The sequence below is a fragment of the Acanthopagrus latus genome, chromosome 23 (assembly GCF_904848185.1).
Source record: "Acanthopagrus latus isolate v.2019 chromosome 23, fAcaLat1.1, whole genome shotgun sequence".
Lineage (NCBI taxonomy): Eukaryota > Metazoa > Chordata > Actinopteri > Spariformes > Sparidae > Acanthopagrus > Acanthopagrus latus.
Window position 1 is genome coordinate 20,707,155 of NC_051061.1, and position 18,326 is coordinate 20,725,480.

At 41.0% G+C, this 18,326-nt stretch overlaps 1 protein-coding gene across 3 annotated transcripts; it reads left to right on the forward strand.

Annotated features, from left to right (window-relative positions):
• Positions 1 to 3,880: 3,880 nt before the first annotated feature.
• Positions 3,881 to 15,476, forward strand: LOC119013851 (myosin heavy chain, fast skeletal muscle-like). 3 transcript variants are annotated; one of them, XM_037088735.1, is made up of 39 exons: positions 4,028 to 4,247; positions 4,506 to 4,649; positions 4,785 to 4,941; positions 5,047 to 5,074; positions 5,163 to 5,280; positions 5,369 to 5,461; positions 5,549 to 5,612; positions 5,697 to 5,795; positions 5,887 to 5,990; positions 6,070 to 6,208; positions 6,385 to 6,503; positions 6,604 to 6,753; positions 6,841 to 7,011; positions 7,114 to 7,420; positions 7,902 to 7,978; positions 8,066 to 8,153; positions 8,242 to 8,359; positions 8,476 to 8,599; positions 8,697 to 8,833; positions 8,975 to 9,230; positions 9,341 to 9,583; positions 9,669 to 9,845; positions 9,973 to 10,118; positions 10,225 to 10,315; positions 10,414 to 10,803; positions 10,893 to 11,019; positions 11,108 to 11,226; positions 11,405 to 11,601; positions 11,689 to 11,872; positions 12,921 to 13,086; positions 13,260 to 13,384; positions 13,515 to 13,823; positions 13,908 to 14,111; positions 14,204 to 14,329; positions 14,429 to 14,599; positions 14,725 to 14,829; positions 14,913 to 15,008; positions 15,114 to 15,245; positions 15,367 to 15,476. In XM_037088735.1, the coding sequence occupies exons 1-39, from the start codon at positions 4,044 to 4,046 to the stop codon at positions 15,382 to 15,384; spliced, it is 5,823 nt and encodes a 1,940-aa protein (XP_036944630.1). In that variant the 5' UTR covers positions 4,028 to 4,043; the 3' UTR covers positions 15,385 to 15,476. The 3 variants fall into 3 exon arrangements, with proteins under 3 accessions (XP_036944631.1, XP_036944629.1, XP_036944630.1); XM_037088734.1 differs by lacking the exon at positions 15,367 to 15,476 and having other exon boundaries at positions 4,027 to 4,247; positions 15,114 to 15,266; XM_037088736.1 differs by lacking the exons at positions 14,429 to 14,599; positions 14,725 to 14,829; positions 14,913 to 15,008; positions 15,114 to 15,245; positions 15,367 to 15,476 and adding an exon at positions 3,881 to 3,915 and having other exon boundaries at positions 4,025 to 4,247; positions 14,204 to 14,338.
• Positions 15,477 to 18,326: the final 2,850 nt, after the last annotated feature.

An 18,326-nucleotide genomic window follows, 5' to 3' on the forward strand; every position in this document is an offset into this window, starting at 1 on the left:
GAACTAAGTGGTAGGCATTTCTAAGATCAAGTTTAGTGAAAACTTTTGCCTGTTGGAGCTGGTCGAACACCGACATCATCAGAGGTAGTGGGTAGCGGTTCTTGACGGTGATGTCGTTCAGCGGACTGTAGTCAATGCACGGTCAAAGAGATCCATCTTTTTTCTCCACGAAGAAGAAACCGGCTCGGCTGGAGACGACGAGGGACGGATTAATCCCGCTTTTAGGGACACGGATATGTAGTCGTTCATAGCCCGGCACTCAGGTCCGGAGATGGAATAGAGCCGCCCCTTAGGAATGGTGGAACCGGGAATCAAGTCTATGGCGCAGTCGTAGGGACGATGAGGAGGAAGAGACAGTGCTTTAGTTTTGTTAAAGACTTCTTTAAGGTGATGATAACAGGTCCGGATATTCTGGGTCTGTGACAGGATCAGCAGAAGACAGGTTTATTTCAGCAACTGGGTCAGGATAGCAGTGATTAGTACAATCTTCCCCCCATTCTTTAATTTGCCCGTTCTTCCAGTTGATGTGAGGATTGTGGAGGAAGAGCCATGGTTGTCCCAAAATCAGAGCGTGAGATGTGGATGTGAAGAGATGAAACTGAATTTGTTCTTGATGGTTTCCAATGGTCAATTGAACAGGTTTGCTTATATGCGTGATGACGAATATGTCTGTCCCGTTTAGGGAGCAGGTTCGGCTAGGTCTCACTAGGCTCTCACAGTCTAGTTGCAATTTACGAGCCAGATTCCAGACCATCAGACTTTCGTCTGCTCCTGAATCTATCATCGCCTCCATATCGTATTGTGAGTTTAGCTTAACTTTGGTGAGGACGCGGACAGCGGTCTTGGAGACCTGGTTTGAACTCACCCCAAGAGTTTTCTTGACAGGACAGGAGCTGACGGGATGGCCGGTTTGGCCACAGTAAAAACACCTTCCTTCCTGGCATCTCCTTTGGCGTTCCTCCGGTGTAAGCCTGGTTCGTCCCAGTTGCATGGGTTCCTCGTCGTTTCGGCTCGCGGAATTCTGCGGAGTCGCTCACAGCGGTGTCGGCCATCTTGTTTCTGGCATGGCGGTGATCTGAAACGAGAGGGAAGTTACTTTCAAAATAAAACATGAATCCACAAGACAGATCCCAAAGACAAGACAACCTCACCGTGATGTGACAGTAATGCCCTGTTGGAACATGTCTTCCATCTGCTCCTAAAAAATCCTCCACTTTTGAAGGGGCAGTCTATAGGTGCACTGGGACTACACAGTGAGCCTGCTGCAAGGTCTGAAGTCCAGCAACACTTGCAGTATAGTATGAACATTTTGACCTCCTCAGACTTTTTCACTCCATACACCCTGTAGGTTACATTGGGCCAGAAATCTCTTCTCTGATCCTACCATTTGAGAAAATGTAAAAAAACAAACAAACAAACAAAAAAAAAACAATGGGATGAAGCAAGGACAGCCAAATGCAAGTGACAATGCGAGTGGAAGCAGATGACTCTACTGCTACTCTCCTAACAAAGACCACAAAGCAGCCTGAAAGGTCATTCCACCACAATAAATTATCATATGGAAAAGTGATCACCTTTTTACACAAACACTATAAAGATTTGGTGATCATCCAGGTTGTCTTATTACAAACATAACAAACTCCCTGGATGACCTACAGATGTATTCTTTACAGCAGACACACTCACACACACACGTACGCGCACGCACACACACACACACACACACATTTGCACCAGCACGTATGTCAAAACATACAATGCATCCAGAAAGTCACTGTATATCCATTCTTAGATTGATAAAAATCTAACTTAAATGATGGAATCAATATCAGCAGCAAATAAATGTAATCAGTGCTGGAAAATACTAGTGTCAGTCACTTGGACACTTTTATTTTGGACACCACCTGTTAAAATCAGTTTGTGTCCTAAGAGCCAACTCAAAAGAACTCAACATAAATTAAGAAGAAAGTTGAGCGGTTCACCGTCTTTCTGATAGGGGTGTAGTGTTTCCTGTTTAGTGTGTATCTGTGTGGATGCCACAGGCAATAAATAACATGACCCCTCAAAACTGTCTAGGGCACTTATCGTGATACTTGAATAGATGTCACCTTCTTCGTATCAAATGTAGTAACTGGAGAAGTACATTTTGTTCAATTTATTTTGGTCCTGATCTCAAAGGAGTGGCCAACTGTTTTCATGTCCATTTAGGGAGTTACCCAAAAGATTCCTCTTTTTCATAGAGGAATATGAGATGTGCCAGTCTCCTGTAATCGTAAACTAGAAACATTTGGGGACCTTTCCAAAACTAAGGTCTTTGGATTCATCTGACATTCACATGACTCACAAACAGAAATGCAATGTAAAATCCACAAGTACTGTGCTCTGACTTTCATTTATAAGGTCAAGTAGAGCACAACCACATCTAAACATTTAATTGTAATGCAAGTGTAATCTATATGTTTTTACTAAAGATGTACTGTATTGTTTAATGAACATGTGAATACAACTAGAACGCTCATATAAGTGTCATTTATGGGTGAACTCAAGTGTCCTGAAATCGAATACTAATGAATTTTGGAAGACTTTTGGAAAACCAGCCCCCAAAGCTGACCATGCATTTAAGGAAAGATGTTCAAAACAAATCCCAACGTCAGTGTCGCTTAAATGTAGGATTATAATGATTGGAATCATACACAAACCACACAGTCTGCACTATGAAATGAATAATTAAAGTTGGCCATCACTGCCATGTCTGCACATATAGGGGTAAGTGAACCAACATTTGAAGCAGCGAGTCTGTAACACACAAGAAACCTTACAACAAAAATACATAAGCACCTGCTTCTTTCTCTTTAAATAATTTCACAATTATGCTTCCATAAGCCTTATTTTGTTTTGACTGGAATATTGTTCTCACATAGCAACTTTTACAAGTACAAATTCAGCAATTCTTTGCTCTGTGCTGCAATTCCTATTTTGAGGAACTGAAGGGAGACTTGGGTCATTGGTAACATGCCTTATGAAAGCATTTAATCATGATTTAAATTCAAACAGACACATTGTCCACATTACATTCAATGTTACAATCAAATCAAATCAAATCAAATCAAATCAAATCAAATCAAATCAAATCAATTTGTATAACATCACCACTGTAATTCTAAAGCTGTAGTTACAAAGAAATATGCAAAACATCACTGCCAGAAATAAGCAACATGATGAAATGAGGCCATGACCAAACCAAGCAAGAGACTGCTGCTGACCAGGCAATCTCACCCTCTATAAAAGAGGCAGCTCTGAGCTACTGCATTAACTGAAGCTCCATCACAGGTGAGTGTTTTCACTTTGACCTCAGTTTTTACTGTTCTTCATTAGTCAGTGAAGTTGATGTGTTCCTAATTACTTTTGCTTATTGTCAATAATTGGTAGAGTTGCCTGGGTGGTAGTCTTGTTTAGACATTATTCCAAAACAATTTTCTTCATACTCCTATCACATTTAAGAACTAGGTCCCTGCAAAAGAAAAAAAAAACACAAAACATAATGTTTTAATTTGTACTTGCATCTAATACACACTACATTTCATCACATACGTACTGACAAATCATTAAGAGCAATAATATTTCTCTGTTAGTGAGGGCAGTTGAGAGGATGGAAGAGTATTTTAGTGGTTTAATGACTGACATTAACTTTAATGATTCAATTCATTGCAGTTTGAATATATTGTATCAGTCTATAAACATTCTGCCATCCGTACCCTCATCTGTTTTCTAATTAGCAAAATTTCCAAAGAAAACACTTGAAATTAGAAAAACAATCTGAAACAAGTTATTATACTCATGTCTAATCATGTGTTTAGAGGATCTCCCAACTCCACCAGAGACGCCAGCGCTCAGTTGTTTTTGGAACTAGCTGAGGTAAAAGATTTCACCATGAAAAACTTTGATTCTCCATAATCAGCTGGGTAGAAGACCACAGCTATATCATGCTGATATGTTAACACTATTGTGGACTTCATCTTTTCAGTCTCCACTGAAGTGCCACCATGAGCACAGACGCAGAGATGGAGCAGTATGGCCCGGCGGCGGTCTACCTCCGGAAGCCAGAGAGGGAGAGGATTGAGGCACAAACTGCTCCTTTTGATGCCAAAACCGCCTATTTTGTGGCTGAGCCAGCGGAGATGTACCTCAAGGGTAAACTTGTGAAGAAAGAGGGTGGAAAAGCCACGGTGGAAACCGACTGTGGAAAGGTAAGTGATTTACTATTTTATCTTTTTTCAATAAAACTACTCAATCAATTTCCAATTTCTAAGACACCTTGTATATACAAGGATTGGATTTACATTTATTCAAAACAATATCTTAGTAAAACATTCAGTTAACTATTTGTTTCTCATTGTATTTTAGGCTCACACTGACACTGTGAACAACAATGTGATCCATGTGATGAACTTTTCTGTTTGAAATTATTTCTTAGCTAAATACATTATATTGTATTTGGTATTCAGACGATCACAGTAAAAGAGGAGGACATCCACCCCAGGAACCCTCCCAAGTATGACAAAATTGAGGACATGGCCATGATGACCCACCTCAATGAGCCTTGCGTGTTGTATAACCTCAAAGAGCGTTATGCATCATGGATGATCTACGTGAGTTTCTACACTACGCTAATTTAATGTAATAAAATAATAATATGTAAATATATACAGAGTATGTGTATCAACATGGAAATCAAACAAAATTTGAACAAAATCACACTATGTTTATTCTTTTTACTCTTTCAGACCTACTCTGGGTTGTTTTGCGTTGTGGTGAATCCCTATAAGTGGCTTCCTGTGTATGATACTACATGTGTACAAGCATACAGAGGCAAGAAGAGGATTGAGGCTCCACCCCACATCTTCTCCATCTCTGACAATGGCTATCAGTTCATGCTCACTGGTAAGATAAAAATATTGGTACTGGACTCTAAACACACAAAGGTAATATCTTCCATTGATATTTAGTGAAAGAAACTCATGTCAAGGATTTATGTTTGTGTCTCAGATCGTGAGAACCAGTCTGTCCTGATTACGTGAGTATGAAACACACAATCTTCCTATAACTTTATTAATTTGATGATAATGAAGCAAGATCTTAATAATATGTCTCATGTACCCCAGTGGAGAATCCGGTGCTGGAAAGACTGTCAACACTAAGCGTGTCATCCAGTACTTTGCAACAATTGCAGCTATTGGAGCTAAGAAGGCTGACGCACAACAGCAAACGAGCAAAATTAAGGTGAAATTGGTTTTGTCAAATGAAAGTGTTTGTCAGAGGAACGTTAATTTCACTGTATAGCTCATATTATTAAAATCTTCTGTTGCAGGGCTCTCTTGAGGACCAGATTGTTGCAGCCAACCCTCTGTTGGAGGCCTATGGTAATGCCAAGACTGTGAGGAATGACAACTCCTCTCGTTTTGTAAGTACTGGAGAAAATATCTTGAGACTTTTTTCGTTCCTACATTCAAAAGAAAAAAATTATGATATTAATGTTCTGGCTGTCTAGGGTAAATTTATCAGGATCCACTTTGGCACTACTGGCAAGCTGGCTTCAGCTGATATTGAAACATGTGAGTTTCAACCATCATATTAGTCAATACCAATTTAAATTATGATGGCTCTGATAATTAGCAATTTAAATGTCTTCTTCTTAGATCTGCTGGAGAAGTCTCGTGTCACCTTCCAGTTGTCTGCTGAGAGGAGCTACCATATCTTCTACCAGCTGATGACTGGTCACAAGCCTGAGCTCCTGGGTATGTTACTACCCCAATTTTAAATAAGACTTTAAACAATATCAGAAAAAAATATCAAACAATATTATGTAATTCTCCTGTCCTCATCTAGAGGCTCTTCTGATCACCACCAACCCCTATGACTACCCAATGATCAGTCAGGGTGAAATCACTGTGAAAAGCATCGATGATGTGGAGGAGTTCATTGCAACAGATGTAAAACAACAATTTAAAGAGATAGTATACAGGAGAAAATGTTTAACATACCAGTAACTTTGCTTAATCTACACTGCAGACTGCTATTGACATCTTGGGCTTCAACGCTGAAGAAAAAATGGGCATCTACAAGCTGACTGGAGCTGTGGTTCATCATGGTGGCATGAAATTCAAGCAGAAGCAGCGTGAGGAGCAGGCTGAACCAGATGGCAATGAGGGTAATTTCTGAAATAATACACTCTTATCATGCAAGATTCCTGGTGTGTAAGATACTACACAAGTCGGTGTACATTTATAATTCCATGAGGGATGGGTCATGTTAATGACCAAACATGAAAACAAAGTATTCTTTCATTAATTTGTTCTTTTACCTTTTTTTTTTTCTCTCAATCAGAGGCTGATAAAATCGCCTACCTCCTGGGCCTGAACTCAGCTGATATGCTGAAAGCTCTGTGCTACCCAAGAGTCAAGGTCGGCAATGAGATGGTGACCAAAGGTCAGACCGTCCCACAGGTAAAAAGACAGAATTTGGGTGTTTGGAAAGGGAAATGTTTACATTTTCAAATAGAAAACTCACCCTCATAAATCCCCACACTGAAATTCATATATTTAGGTCAACAATTCTGTCAGCGCTCTGTGCAAATCCATCTATGAGAAAATGTTCTTGTGGATGGTCATCCGTATCAATGAGATGCTGGACACAAAGCAGGCAAGACAGTTCTTCATTGGAGTGTTGGATATCGCTGGATTTGAGATCTTTGATGTAAGTTTTAGAAAATCAACCCTTCTGAAAAATTCACGAGTTCAAATGTATTTTAGCATAAAACTCAATGCTTTTGTATAACTACAGTTCAACAGCTTGGAGCAGCTCTGCATCAACTTCACCAATGAAAAACTGCAACAGTTCTTCAACCACACAATGTTTGTCCTGGAGCAAGAGGAGTACAAGAAGGAGGGTATTGTTTGGGAGTTCATTGACTTTGGTATGGACTTGGCTGCCTGCATTGAGCTTATCGAGAAGGTAACATATCACTTTTTTTAAATAAGTCGGATTTAAGTTCAAGTACAAATTTGCTTTCTCAGGTATTTTTTTTTCTTACCATGAAATGTAAATTCTTCTCAGCCAATGGGCATCTTCTCCATCCTTGAAGAGGAGTGCATGTTCCCCAAGGCCTCTGACACAACTTTCAAGAACAAGCTGCATGATCAGCATCTTGGCAAAACCAAGGCCTTTGAGAAGCCAAAGCCTGGAAAGGGCAAGGCTGAAGCTCACTTCGCCCTGGTTCACTATGCTGGCACAGTTGAATACAATATCAATGGCTGGCTGGACAAGAACAAGGACCCCCTGAACGAGTCAGTTGTTCAGCTCTACCAGAAATCGTCCAATAAACTGCTGGCGTTACTATATGCAGCCATGCCTGGAGCTGATGGTAAGACAGAAAAGTGAGAAGAGTGTTTAGAAACTCTGTCCCCTGTACAGATGTGTTATCCTTCTATTTTCTACTGTGTCAGATAGAGAGCATTGTTGCCATCTCTTTTCATAGCAATTAGCTGCATACTGAAAAGTGTAATTTGGAAAGTTGCAGGCAGTGCAGTGACTTTGTAGTGAAAAATCAGTGTCTGTTTCAATTGAGTTGGACCACCTTAAGAAACTGGTAACTTCTCTGTGGTAATATATTCCTTAAGGTACATTTTTAAAACTGAAATCAACATTCCAGAGACAAAAGGTTACTGCTGTGGAATCCAATGCCAGTAATAACATTCAGTATTTTGCAAAACAGAGGCTGCTGGTTGAAACTGAATTGAAAAATACACATTCAACATGGAACAAAACTTAAACAACTTACTGCAGTGTATAATTATTATTACTATTTGGCACCATTAATAAAAATGTCATGTTTTGCAAAATAGAGGCTGCTGGTGGTGGCGGCAAGAAGGGAGGCAAGAAGAAGGGTGGTTCCTTCCAGACTGTGTCTGCTCTTTTCAGGGTATGTATTGTTTTGTATTTTGGATAACTTTTAACAATCTCATATTAAAATGTTGATGAGCTATAATTTTGTGATGCTCATCCACAGGAGAACTTGGGCAAGCTGATGACCAACTTGAGGAGCACCCACCCTCACTTTGTCCGCTGTCTGATTCCCAATGAAACAAAGACCCCAGGTAAGAAGCACATAACCCAGATTTGTGCAATGTATGTGCCATGGTCATGTAAAGAAATGTTTTGATACAGTGAGTTTGCAATGTGCAGGTCTTATGGAGAACTTCTTGGTCATCCACCAGCTGAGGTGTAATGGTGTGCTGGAGGGCATCAGAATCTGCAGAAAGGGCTTCCCAAGCAGAATCCTCTACGGTGACTTCAAGCAGAGGTGACTGTAGTTTTCAATATAAGCAAGTCAAGTTGATTTCCGTAGAGGTATCATTATGGTTAACACCAAGAAAAAAAGAAGGAAGAAAAAAGGAACAAAAACATTTTCTCTTGTAGATACAAAGTATTGAATGCCAGTGTCATCCCTGAGGGACAGTTCATTGACAACAAGAAAGCTTCAGAAAAGCTGCTGGGCTCCATTGATGTGGACCACACTCAGTACAAGTTTGGACACACAAAGGTTCATCCTCAACAACAGGACTAACACATTTACTTGTGTGGTTGTCCTATCATATCCAAATGCACTGACTACTATTTTGCCCCACTTGACAACATAGGTATTCTTCAAAGCTGGTCTGCTGGGTACCCTGGAGGAGATGAGAGATGAGAAACTGGCTTCACTGGTGACCATGACTCAGGCTCTCTGCAGAGGATATGTCATGAGGAAGGAGTTTGTTAAGATGATGGAGAGGAGGTAGGATTATTTTACTGTACCATAAACTGTCTTTTCCAATTATGTAGTTGATATATATATTTTTAAATTGTTAGACTTAGAAGCTCTGTAAAATAATGTTTCAGAAGAAGTGACACTTTCTATGTCTATCTAATTTTCCAGGGAAGCCATCTACTCAATTCAGTACAACATCCGTTCATTCATGAATGTTAAGAACTGGCCATGGATGAATCTCTACTTCAAGGTCAAGCCTCTCCTGAAGAGTGCTGAGACTGAAAAGGAGCTGCAGCAGATGAAGGAGAACTATGATAAGATGAAAACAGACCTGGCTACTGCCCTGGCCAAGAAGAAGGAACTGGAGGAGAAGATGGTTTCCCTGGTACAGGAGAAGAATGACCTGCAACTCCAAGTGGCTTCAGTGAGTAAAAGAACAAAGGAAGTATAATTCTATTACATGTACACTATACCAGAGAATATATGAATCTTTTCAAACTTCTACATGTATCCGATGTTCATTGTGTACAATAGGAAGTCGATAACCTCTCTGACGCTGAGGAAAGATGTGAAGGGCTCATTAAGAGCAAGATCCAACTCGAGGCCAAACTCAAAGAGACAACCGAGAGACTGGAGGATGAAGAGGAAATCAATGCTGAGCTGACTGCCAAGAAGAGGAAGCTGGAGGATGAATGCTCTGAGCTGAAGAAAGACATTGATGACTTGGAGCTCACTTTGGCTAAAGTGGAGAAGGAGAAACATGCCACAGAAAACAAGGTTTGGATTATCTGGAACCCCCGTTCATTTAAATGCAGAAATGCACATGTGTGATGGAAATAATGTGCCTGTCACATCATTTCAGGTGAAAAACCTGACAGAGGAGATGGCATCTCAAGATGAGGCTATTGCCAAGTTAACCAAGGAGAAGAAAGCCCTCCAAGAGAGCCACCAGCAAACACTTGATGATCTCCAGGCAGAGGAAGACAAAGTCAACACTCTGACCAAAGCCAAGACAAAGCTGGAACAGCAAGTGGACGATGTGAGAAAACAATTGTTTCAATTGTGTGTTTCTACTGTCAAGTTAAGCTCAAGCTACTTCTTTAATTGCTTTAATGATACATATTCAAAATAATGTATAAAGTAAATCATGTACTGTCATGTGATAGCTCGAGGGGTCACTGGAGCAAGAGAAGAAGCTCCGCATGGACCTTGAGAGAGCCAAGAGGAAGCTTGAAGGAGATCTGAAACTAGCCCAGGAATCCATAATGGATCTGGAGAATGACAAACAGCAATCTGATGAGAAAATCAAGAAGTAAGTTTTTTTGATTTAGGTTACTAATCTTTTTCTCAGCATCTCATTACATTCCAACAACAGTACAAACTGTGACAGTGAAAGCTTTTATTTGTATCACATCAAGGAAAGACTTTGAAACCAGCCAGCTCCTCAGCAAGATTGAGGATGAACAGTCTCTCGGTGCTCAGCTTCAGAAGAAGATCAAGGAGCTCCAGGTGAATAGTATACAATGTTATATGCATCCAAATCAAACTCAATATATCAAAAAAACACATTATATTCAAATCAATAAACCTTCTTTCATCAAATCTAGGCTCGTATTGAGGAGCTGGAGGAAGAGATTGAGGCAGAGAGGGCTGCTCGGGCTAAGGTTGAGAAGCAGAGGGCTGACCTCTCCAGGGAGCTTGAGGAGATCAGTGAGAGGCTCGAGGAGGCTGGTGGAGCAACAGCTGCTCAGATTGAGATGAGCAAGAAGCGTGAAGCTGAGTTCCAGAAGTTGCGCCGGGATCTTGAAGAGTCAACCCTGCAGCATGAAGCAACCGCATCAGCTCTCCGCAAGAAGCAGGCAGACAGTGTTGCAGAGCTGGGAGAGCAGATCGACAACCTCCAGCGTGTCAAGCAGAAGCTGGAGAAGGAGAAGAGCGAGTACAAGATGGAGATTGATGACCTCTCCAGCAACATGGAGGCTGTTGCTAAAGCTAAGGTGAGTCGTTTGTTTAAAGATGAGGTATTTGCCTTTCGTTATGCTTAGAAACATGAACTCTAACATACATCATGTTTTGTTGTTTATAGGGTAACTTGGAAAAAATGTGCAGAACTCTTGAGGACCAGTTCAGTGAGCTCAAAGCCAAAAATGATGAGAATGTTCGCCAGCTGAACGACATTAATGGACAGAAGGCAAGACTGCAGACAGAGAATGGTGAGTGTCCTGGAATAAAAACTATTCATGGAAGTTATGAATGAGAATTTTAAAAATAAAAAAAATTGATTTACACATTGTCATTCAGGTGAGTTCTCCCGTCAGCTTGAAGAGAAGGAAGCTCTTGTTTCCCAGCTGACCAGAGGAAAACAGGCCTTCACTCAACAGATTGAGGAGCTGAAGAGACACGTTGAGGAGGAAGTCAAGGTGAACAAGTTTACATGTATTTTCTTTTTGAAATGTAGTCATTCATAATATGTACCATAATACTGTAGTAAGATTTACTAGATCATATCTAAATCAAAACTAAATGGCTACATCAAAAAGATTAAACTCTAAAAAAAAAAAAAAAGGTATGATACTAATGTGTTGTCGTGTTCAACAGGCCAAGAATGCCCTGGCCCATGCAGTTCAGTCAGCCCGCCATGACTGTGATCTGCTCAGAGAGCAGTTTGAGGAGGAGCAGGAGGCCAAAGCTGAGCTACAGAGAGGAATGTCCAAGGCCAACAGTGAGGTGGCTCAATGGAGAACCAAATATGAGACTGATGCTATCCAGCGCACTGAGGAGCTGGAGGAGTCCAAGTATATGATCCTTTCTACTTTTTCATATATAAATAAAATGTTGCTGTCTTTGTTCACTTAAGATCAAATAATTCCTCTTCACTACAGGAAAAAGCTTGCCCAGCGCTTGCAGGATGCTGAGGAATCCATTGAGGCTGTGAACTCCAAGTGCGCCTCCTTGGAGAAGACCAAGCAGAGGCTGCAGGGTGAGGTGGAGGACCTCATGATTGACGTTGAGAGAGCCAATGCTCTGGCTGCCAACCTTGACAAGAAGCAGAGGAACTTTGATAAGGTAAATGGTTAAACTGCTATAACACGGCTGATTGCATTACGGCGCCGTGCCGGATCTCCGGCGCACCGGCGTGACTGCGGAAAAATAAAAATTAAAAATTAAAAAAAATCGGGTTTGCCCAGAGATCTAACAGACAGTTATCTGGATCTAACAGAGGCGCAACTTTCACTCAATCACACTGACGATAGGTCTACTAGCCAATCAGAAATACGGTGGGGGCGGGCTTTGGTCAAACAAGTTGATCCAGAGAGCAGTCGGCAGTGTTGCCAACTTGACGACTTTCTCGCAAGATTTGGCGACTTTTCAGTCCTTCTCAGCGACCTTATTTCTAAAAAGCGACTAGCGACAAATTTAGCGAGAAATATATTACATTGTAATTCACATGCTGGTCAGAGCCATTTCAGTCCACGGCTCCACTGCAGCGGCTCCGGGGTCTCTCCCGTCCCCTCTCATGCGGGTGCGCAGGCGGCAGGCCAGTGTGTGGGGGCTGTCTGGGGCAGGCAGGAGCGGACACCGCCGCCGATCCCTCTGTGGATGTGAGACCGGATAGCTGCCGATTACTCTGTTTTTATCTGTTCATTCTCTGACTTCTTACTCTTCCGCGGTTCCACTGGCACTTTACCAGTGATAACTTTAAGCTGCCGAGTCAAGATCACGTTTGATCTTCTCTCTCACCCTTTCTCCAGATTAGGATGTTTCTCTATCTTGTAAAAGTGTACATAGTTCGTTTGATCTTCTCCCTCCCTTTACTGTTTTTACTTCAAATATATTTGTCCCTGTAGTGAATTCGTGATTAGTTGGTAAAGATTTCTCTATCAACCTTTTGTATGGCTTAGAATAATCTCCCCCTCACTGCAACAGACAAAAGTATATATGCAAATAAGTCTGGGGTTACGTCATCACCCCCCCCCCAGCATGGAAAAAAGTTGAGGCTCAGGATTTTTTTTGGTATCACCCCTGTAATCAACACTAGTTTTGTAGCGAGAAACAAGTACCTTAATTAATGAATAGTCATTAAATTAATATATTTTGACCTATACAATTCTAGGTCCTTGCAGAATGGAAACAGAAGTATGAGGAGGGCCAGGCAGAGCTGGAGGGAGCTCAGAAGGAGGCTCGTTCTCTCAGCACTGAACTGTTCAAGATGAAGAACTCTTATGAGGAGGCTCTGGATCATCTGGAGACCATGAAGAGAGAGAACAAGAACCTGCAGCGTATGTCAATCTGACTGTATATAATGTAATGGTCATTGTGATTGCAAGGGTTCTTCCTAGATTTCTACTAGTGTAGTCTATGAGCATTATTTGGTTGTAAAAGCACTGACACATTTTCCAAATTTAATCTGTACATACAGTTCTGACTACATTTGACTTTGGTTGTTCTACAGAGGAGATCTCAGACCTGACTGAACAGATTGGTGAGACTGGTAAGAGTATCCATGAGTTGGAGAAAGCCAAGAAGACTGTAGAGACTGAGAAGTCTGAAATTCAAACAGCACTGGAGGAAGCTGAGGTAAAATCTTAATGACATTAATGAACTACTATGATAAAATACATGGTTGAAATTTGACCATGTATTCATTTTCAGTTTATTTGTGCCAAAAATAACTTAATACCTTTTGTTGTGTTTGTGACTTTTCAAGGGCACACTGGAACATGAGGAGGCCAAGATTCTCCGTGTCCAGCTTGAGCTCAACCAGATCAAAGGTGAAGTTGACAGGAAGCTGTCAGAGAAGGATGAGGAGATGGAGCAGATCAAGAGGAACAGCCAGAGAGTGATTGACTCCATGCAGAGCACTCTTGATTCTGAGGTCAGGAGCAGGAATGATGCCCTGAGAGTCAAGAAGAAGATGGAGGGAGACCTGAATGAGATGGAGATTCAGCTGAGCCATGCCAACAGGCAGGCTGCTGAGTCTCAGAAACAACTGAGGAATGTCCAGGGACAACTCAAGGTAAGATTTGTCTCATAAGTAAATGTCATTTTGTTTTTTTGATCAAAGGAAAATTACATATTATTTATCTCTTTGAAATGTCAGGATGCCCAACTGCACCTTGATGATGCTGTGAGAGGACAGGAAGACATGAAGGAGCAGGTTGCCATGGTGGAGCGCAGAAATGGCCTGATGGTGGCTGAGATCGAGGAGCTGAGAGCCGCTCTGGACCAGACAGAGAGAGGACGCAAAGTGGCTGAACAGGAGCTGGTTGATGCTAGTGAGCGTGTTGGACTGCTTCACTCTCAGGTGTGTTTTTCATGAATTTGCAAGAATTTTATCCAATCAAAAGATGTGAGACACATACCACTTAACTCTGTCTATTCATGTACAATGATCAGAATACCAGTCTTATGAACACCAAGAAGAAGCTGGAGGCTGACCTCATCCAGGTTCAAGGTGAAGTGGATGATGCTGTTCAGGAATCAAGAAATGCTGACGAGAAAGCCAAGAAGGCTATTACTGATGTGAGTTAACACCTTCAAGAACTGGTCTGCTTGTATGTATTCAATTAATGGTGAGTTTTTTCTGAATAAACTGCAATTAGAGACTTTTTATCATCTCAGGCTGCCATGATGGCTGAGGAGCTGAAGAAGGAGCAGGACACCAGTGCTCACCTGGAGAGGATGAAGAAGAACCTGGAGGTCACAGTCAAGGACCTCCAGCACCGTCTGGATGAGGCTGAGAACCTCGCCATGAAGGGTGGCAAGAAGCAGCTCCAGAAACTGGAGGCCAGGGTATGAACTATATATAAAAAATAATAATAGATAGTGTTTGGAGGCACATCACTTTTATTATGCCTTCTATTGTTTCAACTAAAATCTTTGCGTTGAAGAGTCATATTTTTATCATCATATTACAGGTACGTGAGCTGGAGAGTGAAGTTGAGGCCGAGCAGAGACGTGGAGCTGATGCTGTAAAAGGAGTTCGCAAATATGAGAGGAGAGTGAAGGAGCTGACATACCAGGTAAGCTGTACTGAAAAACTCCCCTAAACTCTAATTCATTCTCTAGTCTTCTTCACATACTGTGTAATCTTGTATCTGTACAGACTGAGGAGGACAAGAAGAATGTGAACAGACTTCAGGATCTGGTGGACAAGCTGCAGCTTAAAGTGAAGTCTTACAAGAGACAGGCTGAGGAGGCTGTAAGTCAAATACATAATGTGGCACATCATTGACAGCTGATTTAATAATAACATCACTATTAACTGTCTTGTAACTATACCAACATACCTCTAAACACTTAACAGGAGGAGCAGGCCAACACCCACATGTCCAGGCTCAGGAAGGTTCAGCATGAGTTTGAGGAAGCTCAGGAGCGCGCTGACATCGCTGAGTCCCAGGTCAACAAGCTGAGAGTCAAGAGCCGTGATGCTGGAAAGGTATGTTTGTTATCAAATTAATTTCATGCTGTGAACTTTTACTGATGACAGTGTGAATCAATATAACATTTTAAGTGATACCCACATAATAATAATAGATTTTCATCCCTCTTTTTTTTAGTCTGATTCTGCTGAATAAGTGTCATCATCCTTTAGACCTTCAACAGAGTTCATAAAATATGGACCATGGTTGGGGTTTCTATACAATAAAGATGATACCTTTCATCATTATCCTGAATCCTGTCACTTCCTTTCTTTAATAATTTATTTGGTTGACCAGAGAAATCAGTGCAAAACCAAGTAGAGCAATCAGTATAGTAGAGAATTTGAAGCAGGGTACTGATCAACAAGCAAACACTGTTTTCAAAATGGTAAAAGAATAACATTTTCAGGATGTTTAGTAATTATTAGAGTTTTAAAAAAAATAAGTTTTGCTTTAAAAACATTTGGCATTTTTTATAAAGCAGGTTCTTCAATTGGTGACATGGTGTGTGAAACACTGGTGAGGTTGTGGCAGCACTAGCAGTAAAATGCTCAGAAACCAGCTTCACCCTACATAATAATATAAATAAAAATATGTATATCTAGAGCGAATTCCAAGCGTCAACTACTTCTGCAATAAACAAATGCCTCTTCAGGGGATAATCAAAAAATGATTATTTAGGAAATAATCAAACTGAAACGTGCTTTCAAGCTCTTCAGTACCCAATGACATAAAATGTGAAAAACTGAAATGTGCAGTCTGCCATGTGTCATGGACAGAATCAGAATGAGAGTGAGTCCAACCTGGGTGCCATTCCCCACCTCTCTTTAACCTTTACAAATGGATGTCCTCACTCTGTGATTGGTGCTTTATTAATTAGAAGTCAGTCTCCTGACCCTGCGTACAAGTGATCTGAATCCACTGCAGTCAGTCTAGAGGGTTTTGAAATTTAGCCCAAAACTCAAAAAGATACACAATGGGACTGCAACAGGTAGGTCCCCTTGGTCAGGACGTTTGGTTAACCAGATTCTGCTTCACCAGATGATGCGTCATCCATAAGCAGTGCCTCATATACTTTTCTAGACTTCTGGATCATTCCTCTGAGCTTTCCAGATATCCTCATCCTGTCAAATGCAAGAGAAGGTAAATAACAATGCCAGGGAGGCCAGAAATGTGGCCTGCGTTAGATACAGCACCCAATGAATAAGCCTTGAACTAGCTCTCGTGGTGTTTAAGACCTACGGCAATATAGAATAGAGTGATGACCACTTTTCCCACCAAACAATGTCTCCATTTATCTAAACTCCAGCCCTTACCAGACACTCACCCTCAGTGTCATTTTGCTCTGCACTGGACAGAGAACAGCTTCCATAATCAATGACCTGCTCTTGTGCCAGATCTTTGTGCAAAGACAGCTCCAAAATCTGTAGAATTTACATCAGTGTAGACAACAAATGTGTTATACATATCGGGGTGAGCGAGGACAGGAGTTGAGGTCACGCTGTTCTTTTCCTTTTCGGAGTGTTGAGAGGCTCTACAATTGTTGAAAAGTTAGGGATGGGTTCCTTTGCACCTGTTATCATGGAGCATTTCCATCTTTGGCGGATCTCCACGCTCTACATCCATACTAACCCAGGAATTGAACTTTGGGGCAGGGATGTCTTTAAAATAGATGACTGTGATGTCATCCAGGCACACTATGCAGCAGTCTCCAAGGCCACTCTGCAGAACATGATTCAGCAGCCTCAGGAAGGTGGCTGGAGCGCCCTTCAAACAAAAAGGCATGACCCGAAAAAGGGAACAACCCAAAAGATGTGACAATCCCTGTCAGGAGCTGGCTTTCAGGGTCCATTTCCACCTGCCAATAACAACTGTCAAAATCTAGGATGGTGAAAACAGTTGAGCATGCCAGTGACTCAAGGATCTCAGAAATGACTGGCAGAGGATAGGAATCTCCCTAGAGACACTCTTAAGACCACAGACCACAAAGCAGCCTTAAAGGACATTCCCCCATGACAAATTATTATAAGGAAAAATATGTTGTAATTCCAAAATAAAAAAAAAAACAAACTATGCTGAAGTAAAATGCTAAAACTAAACTTTGACCTGGCATTTCGCATCTTGGATGAGAATGAGGTCTTCAGCAGATTTCATTTCATTGCACAATCCATAATGTTAAAGCAACAACAAATACAACAAATGGGTCCAAATAAGTGATCACCTTTTTACACAAACAATATTAAGATTTGTTGGTCACCCAGGTTGTCTTATTTTTTACAGCAGACACACACATATGTCAAAACATACAGTGCTTTCAGAAACTTGCTTTCTATCCATTCTTAGATCAATAAAAATCAAACTTAAATAATGTAATCAACAGCAGCAAATAAATGTAATCAGTGGTGGAAAATACTAGTGTCAGTCACTTGGACACTTTTATTTTGGACACCACCTGTTAAAATCAGTATGTGTCCTAAGAGCCAACTCAAAAGAACTCAACATAAATTAAGAAGAAAGTTGAACGGTTCACCCTCTTAGGGGTTAAGTGTTTCCGTGTGTATATGTGTAGATGCCGTAGGCGATAAAAGACATGACCCCTTAAGATTGTCTAGGGCACTTATAATGGTACTTGAATAGATGTCACCTCCTACGTATCATATGCAGTAACTGGAGAAGTTCATTCTGTTTATCAATTTATTTTGGTCCTGATCTCAAAGGAGTTGCCAGCTATTTTCATGTCCATTTAGGGAGTTACACAAAACATTCCTGTTTTTATTAGAGGAATATGAGATGTGCCAGTCTCCTGTAATGGTAAACTGGAAACATTTTGGGACATTTCCAAAACTAAGGTCTTTGCATTCATCTGACATGACTCAAACAGTAAAGCAATGTAAAATCCACAAGTACAGCGCTCTGACATTTATAAGGACAAGGTCACATGTAAACATTTCATGGTAATGATATCAATGCAACCTCTATTTCTGTATTAAGGATGTACTTTATTATTTAACGAACATATGTATACAACGACAACGCTCATATAAGTGTCATTTATGGGTGAACTCAAGTGTCCTGAAATTGAATACTAATGGATTGTG